This window comes from Triticum aestivum, chromosome 7A (assembly GCF_018294505.1).
Source record: "Triticum aestivum cultivar Chinese Spring chromosome 7A, IWGSC CS RefSeq v2.1, whole genome shotgun sequence".
Taxonomy (NCBI): domain Eukaryota; kingdom Viridiplantae; phylum Streptophyta; class Magnoliopsida; order Poales; family Poaceae; genus Triticum; species Triticum aestivum.
The window spans coordinates 83,243,087-83,258,313 of record NC_057812.1 but is presented as its reverse complement, the minus strand read 5'-3'; the positions used below and the strand labels follow the sequence as shown (position 1 = coordinate 83,258,313).

Below are 15,227 nucleotides of genomic sequence, written 5' to 3'. Positions count from 1 at the left end.
CCGACCTGAGGTCTCCGGCGGCGGCCATTGGGGCTCCGGTGGGCGGTGGCGTCGGTGTGGAAGCCGCTGGAACTGGAGCTTGATGCACCGGGAACTGGAGTGGCAGCCGAGCCGAGCCCCATCCCTACTAGTAGGAGTAGTAGTTTCTTCAAGCAGCCGCGTACTCTCGTCACGTGCGTGTGGCCACGTCTCACGTCTCGCTGTCTCGACAACGACGACGAATCTCTGGCCCCGCGCATTGCATGCAGAAATTTGACCCTTTTTTTTAAGTTCCATGCAGTTTGGTCGCTATCGCGTGTGTCGCGTGCCACATAAAAAACGATCGCTCAAATCGCTATCCCTGTCCCATCTTCCCTCTCACATTAAGAGCTTTTCTTTTGAAGGATCAGACCTATTAAAATTCACTAGAAAAACATATCGAGCATAATAAAATTACATTGAAATTCCGAGACCACGGAACGAACACTACTGCAGTCAGAACGAGCCGCCGACGCGCTACCTATCGCCGCTTCTCTACCGGAGCTGGCTTGACCTTGTTAATGCCAACTATAAAGTCTTGGTGCACGTGTCCTAACCAACGTCTTGTAGCCGCAGTCGTCGTTCTTGAACCCCTACATAGATCTGAAATACATGACACCAAATCTCGCCACATGACGAGAAACCCGCTTCAAGGAGACGACAGAAATCTGCGCCGGACCTCCATCGACTATGTCCAGACGGATGAACTTAAGAAGGATTGGGGCCCTGAAGAAAAATTGAAGCGCCGCCATCCGCCCCAACGAAGCACCTGCGACGGCTAGAAAGACCTAATCTAAACTATTTACCAGAGCGAAGGCATCGGGATTCCCCTTCCCTGCAACGGGCTGCCGGAGCGACATTTAGAGGGGAGATGAATCCACAGTCCCACTGATAAAATCTGGATGGGAGAGTTTACCCTAGCAGCCTAGGATTAGGGGAGAAAAATGACAGAAAGTCTATCTAACATTAAGAGCGTCTTTGATTCATAGAACTCTAAAAATATGGAAATTGGAAAAACCTAGAATTAAAATATCCTCCTTAGCTCAATACTACAAGATTTTTACTCTTCTGGTTGCATCATAAAATAGAGAATTATTTCAAAGAGGTTTAAAAAGATGCAATTTTTTTGAAATATAGTATAAAGGAATCGTTAGGAAAATTTCTATATGATTCAATCCTATGAAGCAAAACAATTAACATAGAAAAAATTAACCCCCCACAAAAATAACAGAAAAAATTAGTAAGGGTTCTAATCCTCCAAAATTTCTTTAAAATTTCTATAAGGATCCTTTTGAATCAAAGGAGGCCTACTGATCTTTTCCCCCCTACCAAGATCATAGCAATATGCTCTTTGAAAGAAATGTCAACTGACGAATGTTCACTAGGGGAGGTCCCAGCAAACGCCTGCACAACCGAGTGTGTGGAATCAAACATATGGCATTATAAAAACATTGTGTTCGCTAGCAGTTCTTCCCTACACAAGCTTTCATTCGCTGGCAGTTCTTCCATAACTCCTTCGAAGAGTCAAGTTTGACGAAGAAATACAATAGAAGGATCTTTTGACCAAAATACAAAGCATACAACACAAGAGAATTATACCTTAGACTTGTAAGTTTAACAAATGCCTTAAGGCTTAAGAAAGCTTAAACGAAAGCAAATGGCGACCATATCCCTGCCCAGACAAGTATTTGTGGGATAAACAGCTAACGCCGTTGTTGGTGTCCCGGTTTACGGACCCCTCACCATGACAGTTCCAAGCCTGGTGGCCTGGGATGAGGACTCCTTAATCGGTTTCACCCTGAGCCACGTTGGGCGGCAATGACGAGATACATGAAGACTCTGAAAGCTTTGACGTTCAAGACAAGAACTCTGCTCGATTGATATATATTTACTCTGCTCGCTTGAGCCGCAAACGAAGATGACGCGACTAGAAAACGCCAGTATGTATGGCGCCATATTCTCTCCTTTTATTTGAGGGGACTACTGGCGCCATATTCTCTCCTTTTATTTGAGGGGACACCATATTCTCTCCGAAGCATTAAAATTAGGAAAACGTTTCGCTTCGGCGCACCGGCCGAACGCTTGGTCAGTCGCCTTCCAAGCGACGCTCACGGGGCCACACACAGCTCATCCCACCCACCCCTTTTCCTTTATCCATCCACACACAGATCTCCTCTCTCCTTCCTCTGTTTTTCCCCATCACCTACTTCTTCGCCATGGCTGCACCACCGACGACGCCTGAGGGAGTCCTGGATTAGGGGTTGTCCGGATAGCCGGACTATACCTTCAGCCGGACTCCAGGACTATGAAGATACAAGATTGAAGACTTCGTCCCGTGTCCGGATGGGACTTTCCTTGGTCTGTAAGGCAAGCTTAGCGATGCGGATATTCAAGATCTCCTACCATTGTAACCGACTTTGTGTAACCCTAACCCTCTCCGGTGTCTATATAAACCGGAGGGTTTTAGTCCGTAGGACAACTTCATCATACAACAATCATACCGTAGGCTAGCTTCTAGGGTTTAGCCTCCTTGATCTCGTGGTAGATCTACTCTTGTACTACCCATATCATCAATATTAATCAAGCAGGACATAGGGTTTTACCTCCATCGAGAGGGCCCGAACCTGGGTAAACATCGTATTCCTTGCCTTTTGTTACCATCCGGCCTAGACGCACAGTTCGGGACCCCCTACCCGAGATCCGCCGGTTTTGACACCGACATTGGTGCTTTCATTGATAGTTCCTCTGTGCCGTTGCAATCAGGAAGGATGCCCCTTCTCGTCTTTAAAGACGATGCCGTTACTAAGGAAGCCTTGGTTGTCGGCCAAACTCTCCGGCTAGGCGGTTTTCTCATGACCGCGAGTTCGGCCGTTGCGCTGATGGTGACCTCTCGGGTCATCAAAAGCAATCTTCACATCAGCTCGGAACTCGCCGAGCAGTTAGATCCAATGGAGCTCTCTTCGTAAACAAGCTCTTGGATCGCATCGCCGCCTTGGGGTCACTACGGATTATGACCAGGTTGGGCTTAAACCCGATCTAAGAGAAATTAATTCTCCCCAAGTCACCCATCATGTTGCCGTGGTAGAGGCACAGTGCGGCGACTCTTCATCTATCTTAAGGACTAGCTACGTCCGGATTCCCGATCCCTCCAAGCCGAACACCCGCGGAGGGGAGGATGTAACTCAAGACCTGAACTTAGAATCAGGCAACATGCTAGATTCACTGGACAACATCCAAGAATCCAGACTTCAGAGTTCGGAAACTCCTTGGCCTCTGAGTCTTAGAGTGGGTGAAGTTCCGGATTTAATTCCACCCATCCACCCGAACATAAGCGATCTATCCCAAATCAGGCAAAAGCTCGAAGAAACAGTACATCATTACTGGGCGAGGTTCCTCCTGGTTATGAACAGGATAAAGGACTGCCGCGAGGAAGACGCAATCTCAATCTTCTGCAATAATTGCACGGACAAAGGAATCCTCAACGCCACAGGTCGTCGTGATCTTACACGCTTCGCTGACTTGGCGTTCATAGTACAAAAGTACTGTGCGGTGGAAAGCGCCCGGAAAACCGAAACTAAATTTTGGGACAATCCGGCCCTGAATAGAAACCCCATCCGAAATAAAAGGGTGCATCATCATCAGACACCCGGGTTAAAAACCAAAAAACCAAAACCCTTTACAGGGCATGGAATCGTACTGGAGGGATGGCTTAGTGGACCCTGTAAAATTCATAGTACAGAGGACGCCACACCAACTCATAGCCTTAGAGCATGTTGGATACTCCGGCAGGTGGCCAAAAGGGGCGAAGATCTCCTGACTCCGAAGGCCGCAGAAAGCCACCTCAGGGACTCCAGTACAGTCTTAACAGTCTTTGAGACTTTCGCATCAAATAATATGCGAAAAAGAACACTCCGCAGCCTCGCCGAAGTCTATCAAGTAGCAACAATAAACCCATGGAGTGACACGGCTATTACTTTTAATGCTAGTGATGAAACTAAATTTCGAACAACTCGAGCACCAGCCGCGTTGGTACTCAGTCCTATAGTGGACGGCTTTCGCCTCACCAAGGTACTCATGGACGGAGGCAGCGGATTGAACCTCATTTATGAGGAAACCCTTCAAAAAATGGAAATAGACTGGAACCGCATTGAGCGAAGCAGCACAACCTTTAAAGGAATAATCCCCAGTCAGGAAGCGCGCTGTACAGGAAAAATCACACTAGATATGGTGTTCGGCACGCCGGATAATTATAGGTCCGAAGAGGTCACATTCCAAGTGGCCCCGTTCAGTAGCGGATACCACGCTCTGCTGGGGCGGGAATCATTTACAATCTTCCAAGCAATACCCCATTACGGTTACATGAAGCTCAAGATGCCCGGGCCGAACAGAATCATCACTCTCACTAGTGATCCGGACATAGCACTCCGCGCCGAAAACAAGACAGTCGCATTGGCCCTTGAGGCACTGTCCGAAGCCCTAGTGGCTGAGGAACTGACTACGCTGCGCTCCACGGTAAACAGGGACGATGTGATACTCGACAAAAGATCCAAGTCCACCTTCTTTAAACCAGCAGATGAAATAGTCAAATTCCAGGTCCATCCAACGGACCCCAATAAAACAGCTTCCATCGGGGCATAGTTAAACCCCGATGTAGACGCCGCATTGCGAGAATTCCTATGGGAGAACTGGGACATTTTTGCCTGGCACCCTTCAGACATGCCAGGAATCCCACGCAGGCTGGCCGAACACAGCTTAAATATCCTAAAAGGATTCAAACCTGTCAAACAAGCCCTTCGGCGTTTCTCTGAGCCCAAGAGACAGGCAATGGGAGAGGAGCTAGCCAAACTATTGGAGGCCGGATTCATCAGAGATATAAAACATCCGGACTGGCTAGCAAAATTGGTGATGGTACCAAAAAAGGACAAATCCTGGCGCCTGTGCGTTGACTTCAAAGACCTTAAAAAGGCTTGCCCAAAGGATCCCTTCCCCCTCCCCCGCATCGATCAAATTATCGACGCCACTGCAGGACATGATTCGTTGTGCTTCCTCGACGCATACTCCGGTTACCATCAAATCAAGATGGCCGAGTCAGACCAAGCCGCAACGGCATTCATCACCCCATACGGCCCATTCTGCTTCAACACAATGTCTTTCGGGCTCAAAAACACCGGCGCAACATATCAGCGCATGATTCAGACATGTCTGGCAACCCAGATCGGCAAAACAGTAGAGGCATACGTGGATGATGTGGTCGTAAAAACAAGGCATGTCGAATCTCTAGTAGACGACTTGAGGCTTACATTTGACAACCTTCGAGCATATGACATCAAGCTAAATCCGGAAAAATGCGTTTTCGGCGTTCCAGCCGGAAAGCTCTTGGGCTTCATCGTATCTGGTAGAGGAATCGAAGCAAATCCAGCCAAGATCCGAGCTTTGTCACAATTGGATATCCCAAAGGACCTCAAACAAATACAAAAATTAACCGGATGCGTGGCGGCTCTAAGCCGCTTTATCTCCCGTTTGGGAGAAAAGGCGCTACCCCTCTACCGCCTCCTTCGGCGCACCAAACACTTCGAGTGGATGGATGCCGCCACGGCCGGACTCGACGAAATAAAAGCCATATTGGCAACAAACCCTGTCCTGGCCGCGCCAAACATCGGCGAACCAATGCTATTGTACATTGCAGCAACCCACCAAGTTGTTAGCGCGGTACTCGTCTTCGAGCGGGAAACGGACGGACACAAATTCCCTCTTCAAAAGCCAGTTTACTATGTGTCCACTGTCCTCACCCCATGCAAATCACGGTACCCACATTATCAAAAGATTGCATATGCGGTATTCATGGCATCCCGGAAGCTACGACACTACTTCCAAGAGTGTTCGATCACAGTAGCATCGGAAGTACCACTCAACGATATTATAAACAACCGTGACGCAACGGGCCGGATTGCAAAATGGGCCATCGAGCTCCTCCCGTTCGACATAACCTATAGGCCACGGCGAGCTATCAAGTCGCAAGTTTTGGCTGACTTCGTCGCAGAATGGACGGAGGCCGAACTCCCTAAAGAGTACGACACATATTCAAACTGGATCATGCACTTCGACGGTTCCAAAATGTTGGCCGGACTAGGGGCCGGCGTCGTTTTGACGTCCCCCATAGGAGACACAGTTCAATATGTACTCCAGATTATGTACACGGACTCCAACAATGCAGCCGAATATGAGGCCCTTTTACATGGTCTCCGGATAGCAGTATCCATGGGCATTCAACGACTAGAGGTGCGCGGGGATTCGAACCTCGCGATATCCCAAATAAATGGAGACTTTGATGCCAAGGATCCAAAAATGGCAGCTTACCGCAACGCCGTCCTCAAAATGTTAGCTCGGTTTGAGGGGCTCGAATTTCACCATATAGCCCGAGAAAACAATCAGGCGACAGACGTCCTAGCACGCATCAGCGCAAAACGCGATGCGGTCCCCCCCAACATCTTGCTGGAAAGGCTGTTCAAGCTATCCGTACTATGGGAAGGGGAACATGGAAATATTAGCCCGGACCCAACCGCACTGTCCGACGCCGAACAATCTGACATAACCGGAGGCTCTTCCAATGAAAACACAACCTCAACCCACGCACTAATGACCGTTATCGCCCCGTGAACAGAACCATTCCTAGCCTACCTTACTAGGCAGGAACTCCCAGAGGACCAAAACGAGGCACACTGTATAGTGCGGCGGTTTAAAGCCTATAAAGTCCATGAGGGAGAACTTTATAAGAAAAGCACTACCGGAGTCCTTCAAAGGTGCATCTCCGAAGAGGAAGGGCGAAACCTGCTGGCTGAAATTCATGCCGGACTCGGTGGCCATCACGCCGCAGCCTGGTCCCTTGTAAGCAAGGCTTTCCATACAGGCTTTTATTGGCCGACGGCCCGGGCGGACGCTCAGGACTTGGTCCAACGATGCGTCGGTTGCCAGCTTTTCGCAAACCAAAGCCATATGCCACCCACCGCCCTCCAAACTATCCCCATCACTTGGCCTTTCGCGGTCTGGGGACTTGACATGGTGGGACCCCTTAAAGGCGGAACCCACAAGAAAAAAATACTTACTGGTCATGGTGGATAAGTTCACCAAATGGATAGAAGCCAAGCCTGTTAAGACGTCCGAATCCGGACCTGTGATAGACTTTATATCCGGGGTCGTACACCGTTATGGCATCCCCCACAACATCACCACCGATAACGGCACGAGCTTTACGGCCGATGAGGTAAAACTCTGGTGCAAAAACATGGGCATCAAGCTCGATTATGTTTCCGTCTATCACCCACAAACTAACGGTCAGGTCGAACGTGCAAATGGTCTCATTATGAGCGGCATCAAACCCAGGTTAGTGCGGTCCCTCAAGAAATCTAACACGCACTGGGTAGAGGAGCTAGACTCCGTACTCTGGGGGCTGCGGACCACGCCAAATCGCACCACCAGATACACACCATTTTTTATGGTGTATGGCGCAGAGGCAGTCTTGGCCTGCTACATAATTCATGACTCACCTCGAGTGTGCATGTACGAAGAAAGGGAAGCCGAGCTTGATCGGCAGGACAGTTTGGATGCCTTAGAGGAGGACCGCGACGTGGCAAAAGCCCGTTCCGCATTCTATCAACAGCAGGCTCGAAGATATCAAAGCAGAGAAGTGCGGGCCAAAAACTACAACATTGGTGAATTAGTTCTACGCCTGCCGGACAAGAAAAAGGACAAGCTGAAGCCCAAGTGGGAAGGTCCCTTCATAATCGACCAAGTCCTGATTGGTGGAGCATACCGCCTGCGAGATGCGTCGGATAATCGACTCGAGCCGAACCCATGGAACGCAGCCCGTCTCCGAAGATTCTATGCCTAGCGCCGGACTCTGTGTTTGTCTCCTTCCTCTGTCCATTTTTTACATTTTCTGTCTTACATTTCTCTCCTTCCCCTCTTTTATTTTATAGCCCTTAAAGGCTTCTCAAGTGACGTGCTACTCGCGCTCATTAAACCTGGGGGCTTCTTTAACAGAAGCTTATTTATACGGGCTTCACGCCCACCACATGTGTCAAACTTCCGCATGTACCTTTTTTTCACCATTATATGCATCGATATGACTTAAGTTTTGGCCAAGCTGGGTTGCCTGGCTCTTGTGCTTACCCCTACATTCCCGATTGTTCGGCTAGGTGGTAAAGGGAGCACTTCTGCGATTGTTACTGCTGGATCAGCTGGATGTGTACCTCAGACTGGGTGAAGCCGAAAGCTAGCGTTCTTAAGGGAATATTCGGTCGGTGAACCAAAAGATGACCTTTTTTACTTATTTATATATATGCCCCCAGATGATTTTCCTGCGTTTGCAGTCCGGACATGCACTTTAGGGCATGCCTCCCAGAGAAAGGAACCCCTAACGGAACTATTCTCTCTGGAAGATGTTTCTTACTAAGCATGTAATATAACATAACTAGTTGGGCACTTGTCTGATAAAGCACTAATGACCCCTACGCCTGGTCTCCATGCATACCCCGGCTCTTACATAACCGGTCGGGTATTCGGACACACTACGGACCGTCAGGTCCTGAGGTCGAAGCGAAAAGGTCGGCAACGACAAACGATCTACAATCCGGCTAGAAGGCATTACACATGTCAATTAAAAATTACATAGTCACTATGACTGATTGTATTCCTCTTCGATACCATCTAACAGGCTGTCTAACTTATAGTCCTGCTGGGAATACTTTGCGGCCAATGCTACTTGGCCGTACACTAAGCTTACAGGGATCTCCTTCCCGTCAGGCCCCACAGGTCTGACCTCGGCCATGTGGTTCGGGTCAGACTTCGTGTACCGCGTCTTCACGATGGCCCAGGCCTTCCTAGCGCCTTGTCGGCAGGCTGATATCTTCCATACCCGGAAGCGCCGCCGAGCTCCCCTAAGCTTCTCCGAAAGCTCTCTAAGGCCCTCGGGCATGGAGTGGGAAGGCCATAAGGCTTGGGCGACGCCCCACATCGCCTGCCGAACTCGTTCGTACAATTGCGAGAGCTCAGGAAGAAGGTCACTCATAGAACCGGGCATCTCCTCTATAGGACGACCCGTTAGCATACCTACAGACATTACTCTGTTAGTCAACTTCCTCGCCGATCTCTTTTCTTTCAAAGATTCGCTTAAGCACTTACTAAATATGCCGCGTCGAAGTCGCTGATTCTCCTTAGTAGAGTCCGACAGCTGGCCACGAACATCTTTCAGCTCAACGACCAGCTTGGTGTTGGCATCCTGAAGATCATTCTTCTCCCGCCTCACCCTTGTCAGCATACTCTCACCGGCCTTTAGCTGGCGTATGAGTTGTTGTCTCTCCGGATCCAGTCCGGCGCCATCTGCAATATGATTTGTCAGATTTACACCCACGCCGCACTTCGCAAAATACTAATCTTTCGAAGTATATTTTACCAGATGGGGTCCCTTTGGGCTCCCCTGCCGCGGCTAGTGCGGCCTCCAGTTGGGCTTTGCACTCTTCCAGCTCCTGGGACAGTACGGTATTCTTCTCTGTAAGAACCTGCATAACAAATGATCCTTAAATCAGTTACTCTAACTGTTTTAAGTCTCGGGGGCTACTGGTATATATATATTTACCAAAATTTTCTTACCCGTATGTCTTTTACATATTGCTCCATGGCTCTGGCTAAACCATTTTGAGCGGCACGGAGGTACGCATCTCCCGAATTGAAAGCATTTAATGCCTCTTGGGAGAAACAAGCGTCGCGAAGAACTGTCCGGCGACGCCTGTGGTTCATGGCACTCTCCACCTCGGAATTGGTGGCAGACAGCTTGTCGGCATCCTCTGTCGGAGGGGCGTCCGGTGCGCGCCTTGTGTTCGCTTCCGCTTCCGGGCCAGGCGTTGGAGCCTGGCTGGTGGAGGCACGATTGGCAACCTCTCCGGATATAGTCCGGCGAGGTCTCTTTGTCCTGAAGATAGCGTGAACGTTAAATACGCCCTGAAGGAATAACACCAGGGAAAAAGAGGGTGCGCTATACCTTTGCGCCGGCGTCTCAGTCCGGACTACATTCCTTTTTACCCCACGGGGCCCTGCGGCCCCTTGTTGGCTAGCCGCCGCAGGTTCGGCCTCCCACCTCGGAAACCTCCCCTGCAAAACACGGTCGTTGTCAGAAAAACTGAAATGCGTGAGAATGGATTCCTTCTCAAGGGGATGAGACTCCGCTCTCTGTTACCTGGGAGGCCGGGATTAACCCTGGGTAATCAGCCGTAATGGCCACCAAGGTATTGTCCTTGCTTAGCTGATGAAACACCCCGTCAATCAGCTCCACCGATATGTCCGGATCCTCTTCGGAGTCCGGATCGAGGGACCGTTCTGGATCCTCGGGCTGTGGGGGACGGCTGTTTATATCCTTTACTTCCTGACGCAGTTCCTGCGTTGAAGTCGTTAGACTACATATTTAATCATGGGAATATAAAACGGATGGGTAAGCACAATTGTCCACTTACCCAACTCGGAGGGTTGTACATAGTAAATCCGCCCTGCGGGTTGATGCGGGGGAATTCCTCCTCTTCTCCCTTGTACAAAGAGGATAAGATCTTTACTAGAGCGGCAGCTGAGGCTGGCCCCTTATGACCGTAATGAGTGGCATCATCCTCCCCGTTAAAATCCCACATGGGGTGGCCTCTATATTGAAGCGGCTACACCCCCCGCATAATGCATGCGGCCATGACTCCGATCATGGTTAGTCCGGAATGAGCCAATAGTCTTATCCGACCCATCAGGTGAAGGACGTCCATGTCGCCTTCTCTCTGAGAACTCCGCGGACGCCAGCTTAGGCGTTTCCTTAAGGGAGCACTATTGAATTCAGGGAGGCCGACCCGGATAGGATCCGGCAGCGGAACATCATCTATATAAAACCATTTCGAAGGCCAGTCCTCGGACGCCTTCTTTGGGGTTCCGGATAGATATCCGGTCCCGGCGATACGCCACACTTTGGCTCCGCCCACTTGATATATAGACCCCTCTTGAGAGCGGGGCACCAAGCAGAATAACCTTTTCCACAGCGCGAAATGAGCCTCAACACCCAAGAATAGCTCGCAAAGGGCGACGAAGCCTGCGATATGCAATATAGAGGCGGGCGTGAGATCGTGCAACTGGAGGCCGTAGAACTCCAGAAGCCCACGATGAAATGGATGAATTGGAAATCCAAGTCCTCTTATTAGATAAGGGACGAGGCACACTCGCTCTCCTTTGGAGGGATTGGGGGTGCTCTCCGCTTGCTCTCCACCATTATAGGTGGCGAGTCCGGCTCGGACCGGGACCATATAGGCCTGAGGGAGGAATCCCTTGACCTGAAGCGACACTAGCTCGCTGTGCAGGATGGAGCACCTCTCCCAGTCTCCAGGTTTAGAACTGGAAGGGCGAGGGGAGGAGCTGCGACGGCTGGCCATGTTGGAATGGACCTTTGCTGGAGGCGCTCTGATGATTACTCGCGGGGAGAAGAAGGTGCGGTTTGGAACTGAATCCCCATCCCATTAAATAGGCGGCTCGTTTATGCGGCTAGGGGTGTGAATGTAAAAACACCCCGACTTTTCGCATTAGTTTGACACGTGGAAGACGGCCATTATTGGGCGTGGAAGCCAAGGTGCGCTACATTACAAAAATCGGACATTATTCAGCAGGTATACGGAATTAGGAGAAGAACCCGCCTTGCAATGCCGAAGACAATCTGCGCGTTGGACTCGTCGTCATTGAAGCCTGGTTCGGGGGCTACTGAGGGAGTCCTGGATTAGGGGGTGTCCGGGTAGCCGGACTATACCTTCAGCTGGACTCCAGGACTATGAAGATACAAGATTGAAGACTTCGTGCCGTGTCCGGATGGGACTTTCCTTGGCGTGGAAGGCAAGCTTAGCGATGCGGATATTCAAGATCTCCTACCATTGTAACCGACTTTGTGTAACCCTAACCCTCTCCGGTGTCTATATAAACCGGAGGGTTTTAGTCCGTAGGACAACTTCATCATACAACAATCATACCGTAGGCTAGCTTCTAGGGTTTAGCCTCCTTGATCTCGTGGTAGATCTACTCTTGTACTACCCATATCATCAATATTAATCAAGCAGGACGTAGGGTTTTACCTCCATCGAGAGGGCCTGAACCTGGGTAAAACATCGTGTTCCTTGCCTCCCGTTACAATCCGGCCTAGACGCATAGTTCGGGACCCCCTACCCGAGATCCGCCGGTTTTGACACCGACAACGCCCATCTCCTCCCCTTTCCGCCATGTGGTGGCCATGGCCGATGCCCACCTTCCCCCTCCTGCCGTTGCGGTGCTGCACCCCCTCCCCACTTTTTCTGACTTCTGTACATTGCTGCGTCGTGACGCAACATCGACGTCGACACAGTTGCCCCCTTTGTGCTAGATGGTGGCCATGACGCTGGCCGGGGATGTTTCAAACGGCGAGGGCGGCGCAACCGACGGGGCGGCGGAGAGTGGGTGTATCGTGATGATTTTTTTGCTACAACCGTCATCCAGTTTTGCTACTACCGACTCAAAATTTGCTACAAGGATTTTTCATGGCGAAGCTGCAACTGCGACGGCGGTGACGAAGTTTTGCTACATCCTTTGCCGTATTTTGCTACGACCGGCAAGATTTTTTGCTACAATGATTTCATGGTGAAGCTACAACCGCGACGTTGCTAACAAAGTTTTGCTACATCCATCGCCGGATTTTGCTTCGACCGGCGAGGAATTTTGCTACAATCGGCGTTTTGTGGCTGGCGGCGGCTACAACCATGATTGAAAAGATGCAACCACGACCACCAGCGTCGCATTTTTTGCTACAACCAAGTCGCCTTTTGCTACAACCGGAGTCGCTCTTTGCTACAACCGTCCGTCGGCGATGCGGAACTGGCAGTGCGAGGAGCTACGAGCGGTAGATGGGGATGCTACAACCGGTCGCCGGAGATGCTGGAACCGGCGGTGCGAGAAGCTGCGAGCAGCAACCGGGATGCTATAACTGTCTAGGCGTGAAGCAATAACCCCTAGCGTTCTTTTGCTGGAAGCGGCCGCCGGCAATGCTACAACCTTCATCGGTGGATGCTACAACCATCAATGGCGGGAGCTACAAGCAGCGATGGCGAGATGGAAAGCCATGTCTCCACGGAGTCGATTTGCTGGGACGGGGGGCACGACGGTGATGGCGGAGCTGCAACAGCGGCTGATGGTGCAGATGCGAGGGTGTGCCGCGGTGCTGCAACCACGGGGCGGTCAGGGGAGCTGCAATGGCGACCTTGGGCACGACGACCACCTCGGGAACGACACCAGCAACCTCACGCGCGACGACGGCGAGCGGCGACGGCGAGGCGTGCGGTTGCGACAGCGTGGTGGACGGTGCGAGCCGACGGTGCTTCGCGGTCCCGCATCCATGGCGGCCCCGACTGGCTCCCTCCTCTCTGTATGTGTTGGAGGCAAGGATAAGGTAAAAAAAAAGGTTGAAGAGGAGCTGGCGGCCAGATCGGGCGGCTGGGGGCAGACCGGCCGAAACTTTCGGCCGGCGCACCGGCGCCCAGTGCTGGCCAGGATGTGGTGTAATTAAGCGCTAACAAAGGTCAGTAAAAAAGTCATTTATTCCCCTGAAGAAAAGGGCCATTTATATTTAGAAAGAGAAAAAAAAGTACTCTACGTGGCTTTTAGCACGGAACTCACTCACGTGCCTTCAATAAGCGCTAGTAAACCCTAGCCAGTAGCCATACGCCCATCGCCTCCTCACCGCCGCCGACTCATCCGCATCCTCATCCCCATCCGCCCATCTGAGGCAAGCATGGCAGGCGGCCGACGAGGCGGTGCCACGGGCGCCTTTACTGTTGCCGGAAAGTTCAATCCGGTGCCTGAGTACGCTGTTACCTTCGTCCGCGACTACGACATCAAGGGCATCGGTGCCATATTGGCTAAAGCTTCCCCTTGCTCCATGGAGGAACGGATCGAACTCTTCAGAAAGGTGTGTTCAATTGATTTTCTTACCCATCTAGCTTCTGTTTCTTTCGGATTTAGAGCTTTGTTTTATCCGATTTGATCCTTCGGTCGACGCATCATGGCGAGGGTAGTGATTAGTGTTCGGGGTTCCCTAATCTTAAAGGGGTGGTGGGGGAAGACGGAGGCAGCGGGGCCGTGGCAACGTCGGCGTGTATGAGGCAGCGGTAGCCACAGGAGAAGAGGGGGAGATGATGACTGCGCTGGGATGGTTCGGTGGGATCATATGAACAGCAGTCCGGTTCTACCTTTTAATTCCTGTGGCTGCACTCATTTGTTCCCCGAACTACATCCGCTATAATTTTTTTTTTACTAACATACACCCCTGTAATATGTATTCAGAATGTGGAACAATTCAGGAAGCCTAATGCCATTGGGACATTCTCCAACAAAGGCAATGCCATGGACAAGGTGGGCGAGGAGAGCGACGTCGAGGAGGAGGGGGATTACGAGGTGGATGAAGATTCGGGCGACGGTATGGATGAAGATGAGGAGATACCTGAGGTAATAAAAGTCTAACTACATTCTCTATGTTAAAAATACTAGTACGATTTATTGGTTGCAGAATTTATTGGATCATTATTTGATTTGCTCGCTGGTTTAGTTGCCTCTTTTGACTAAGCTTTATAACATCAATGGTTGTTCAGCTGATGGTTGATGGCAGTAAACCTGCTACTGATGGACAGCTTCAAGTCCATAATGAAGGTGAACGACAGTGCAAGAAGCTAAGATTAGCAGAAGAAGGCTTTGGGTGGCAAGGGAAATTTTGAGAGGTCGTTTTTCTGCTAAGGTGGGAAATTCTGAGAGGTCGTTTTTCTGCAAGGGAAATTTTGAGAGGTCGTTTTTGATATTTCTACCTTGTCATCTCGCTTGAGTAGGTATGTTTCCGAGGACAAAAATGGACGGTAGTAATGCCATGACTAGCTATCTTCTTTTTTATGGTATTGATCAAAGCAAGTACTTTCTGATTTACCCATGTAGCTCGAGGCCTCGAGCCTCGTGAGCCGCTCGAGATCGACTCGTCTTTGGCTCGACTCGGGACCGACTTGACAAAAATAAGTTGAGTATAGTCACTTTATGTAGCTCGATTAAGAAACATGCTGATCTTGAGCTAACATCGGCTCGCTTGATAGCTTGATATAATATAATTATATAAAATATAGTCCTGATATATATTA

At 50.4% G+C, this 15,227-nt stretch overlaps 1 protein-coding gene across 1 annotated transcript; it reads left to right on the top strand.

Annotated features, from left to right (window-relative positions):
• Positions 1-13,702: 13,702 nt before the first annotated feature.
• LOC123152644 (uncharacterized) lies at positions 13,703-15,021 on the top strand. Its single transcript, XM_044572143.1, has 3 exons — positions 13,703-14,017; positions 14,392-14,553; positions 14,697-15,021. The coding sequence occupies exons 1-3, from the start codon at positions 13,841-13,843 to the stop codon at positions 14,817-14,819; spliced, it is 462 nt and encodes a 153-aa protein (XP_044428078.1). The 5' UTR covers positions 13,703-13,840; the 3' UTR covers positions 14,820-15,021.
• The last annotated feature ends 206 nt before the right edge of the window (positions 15,022-15,227 follow it).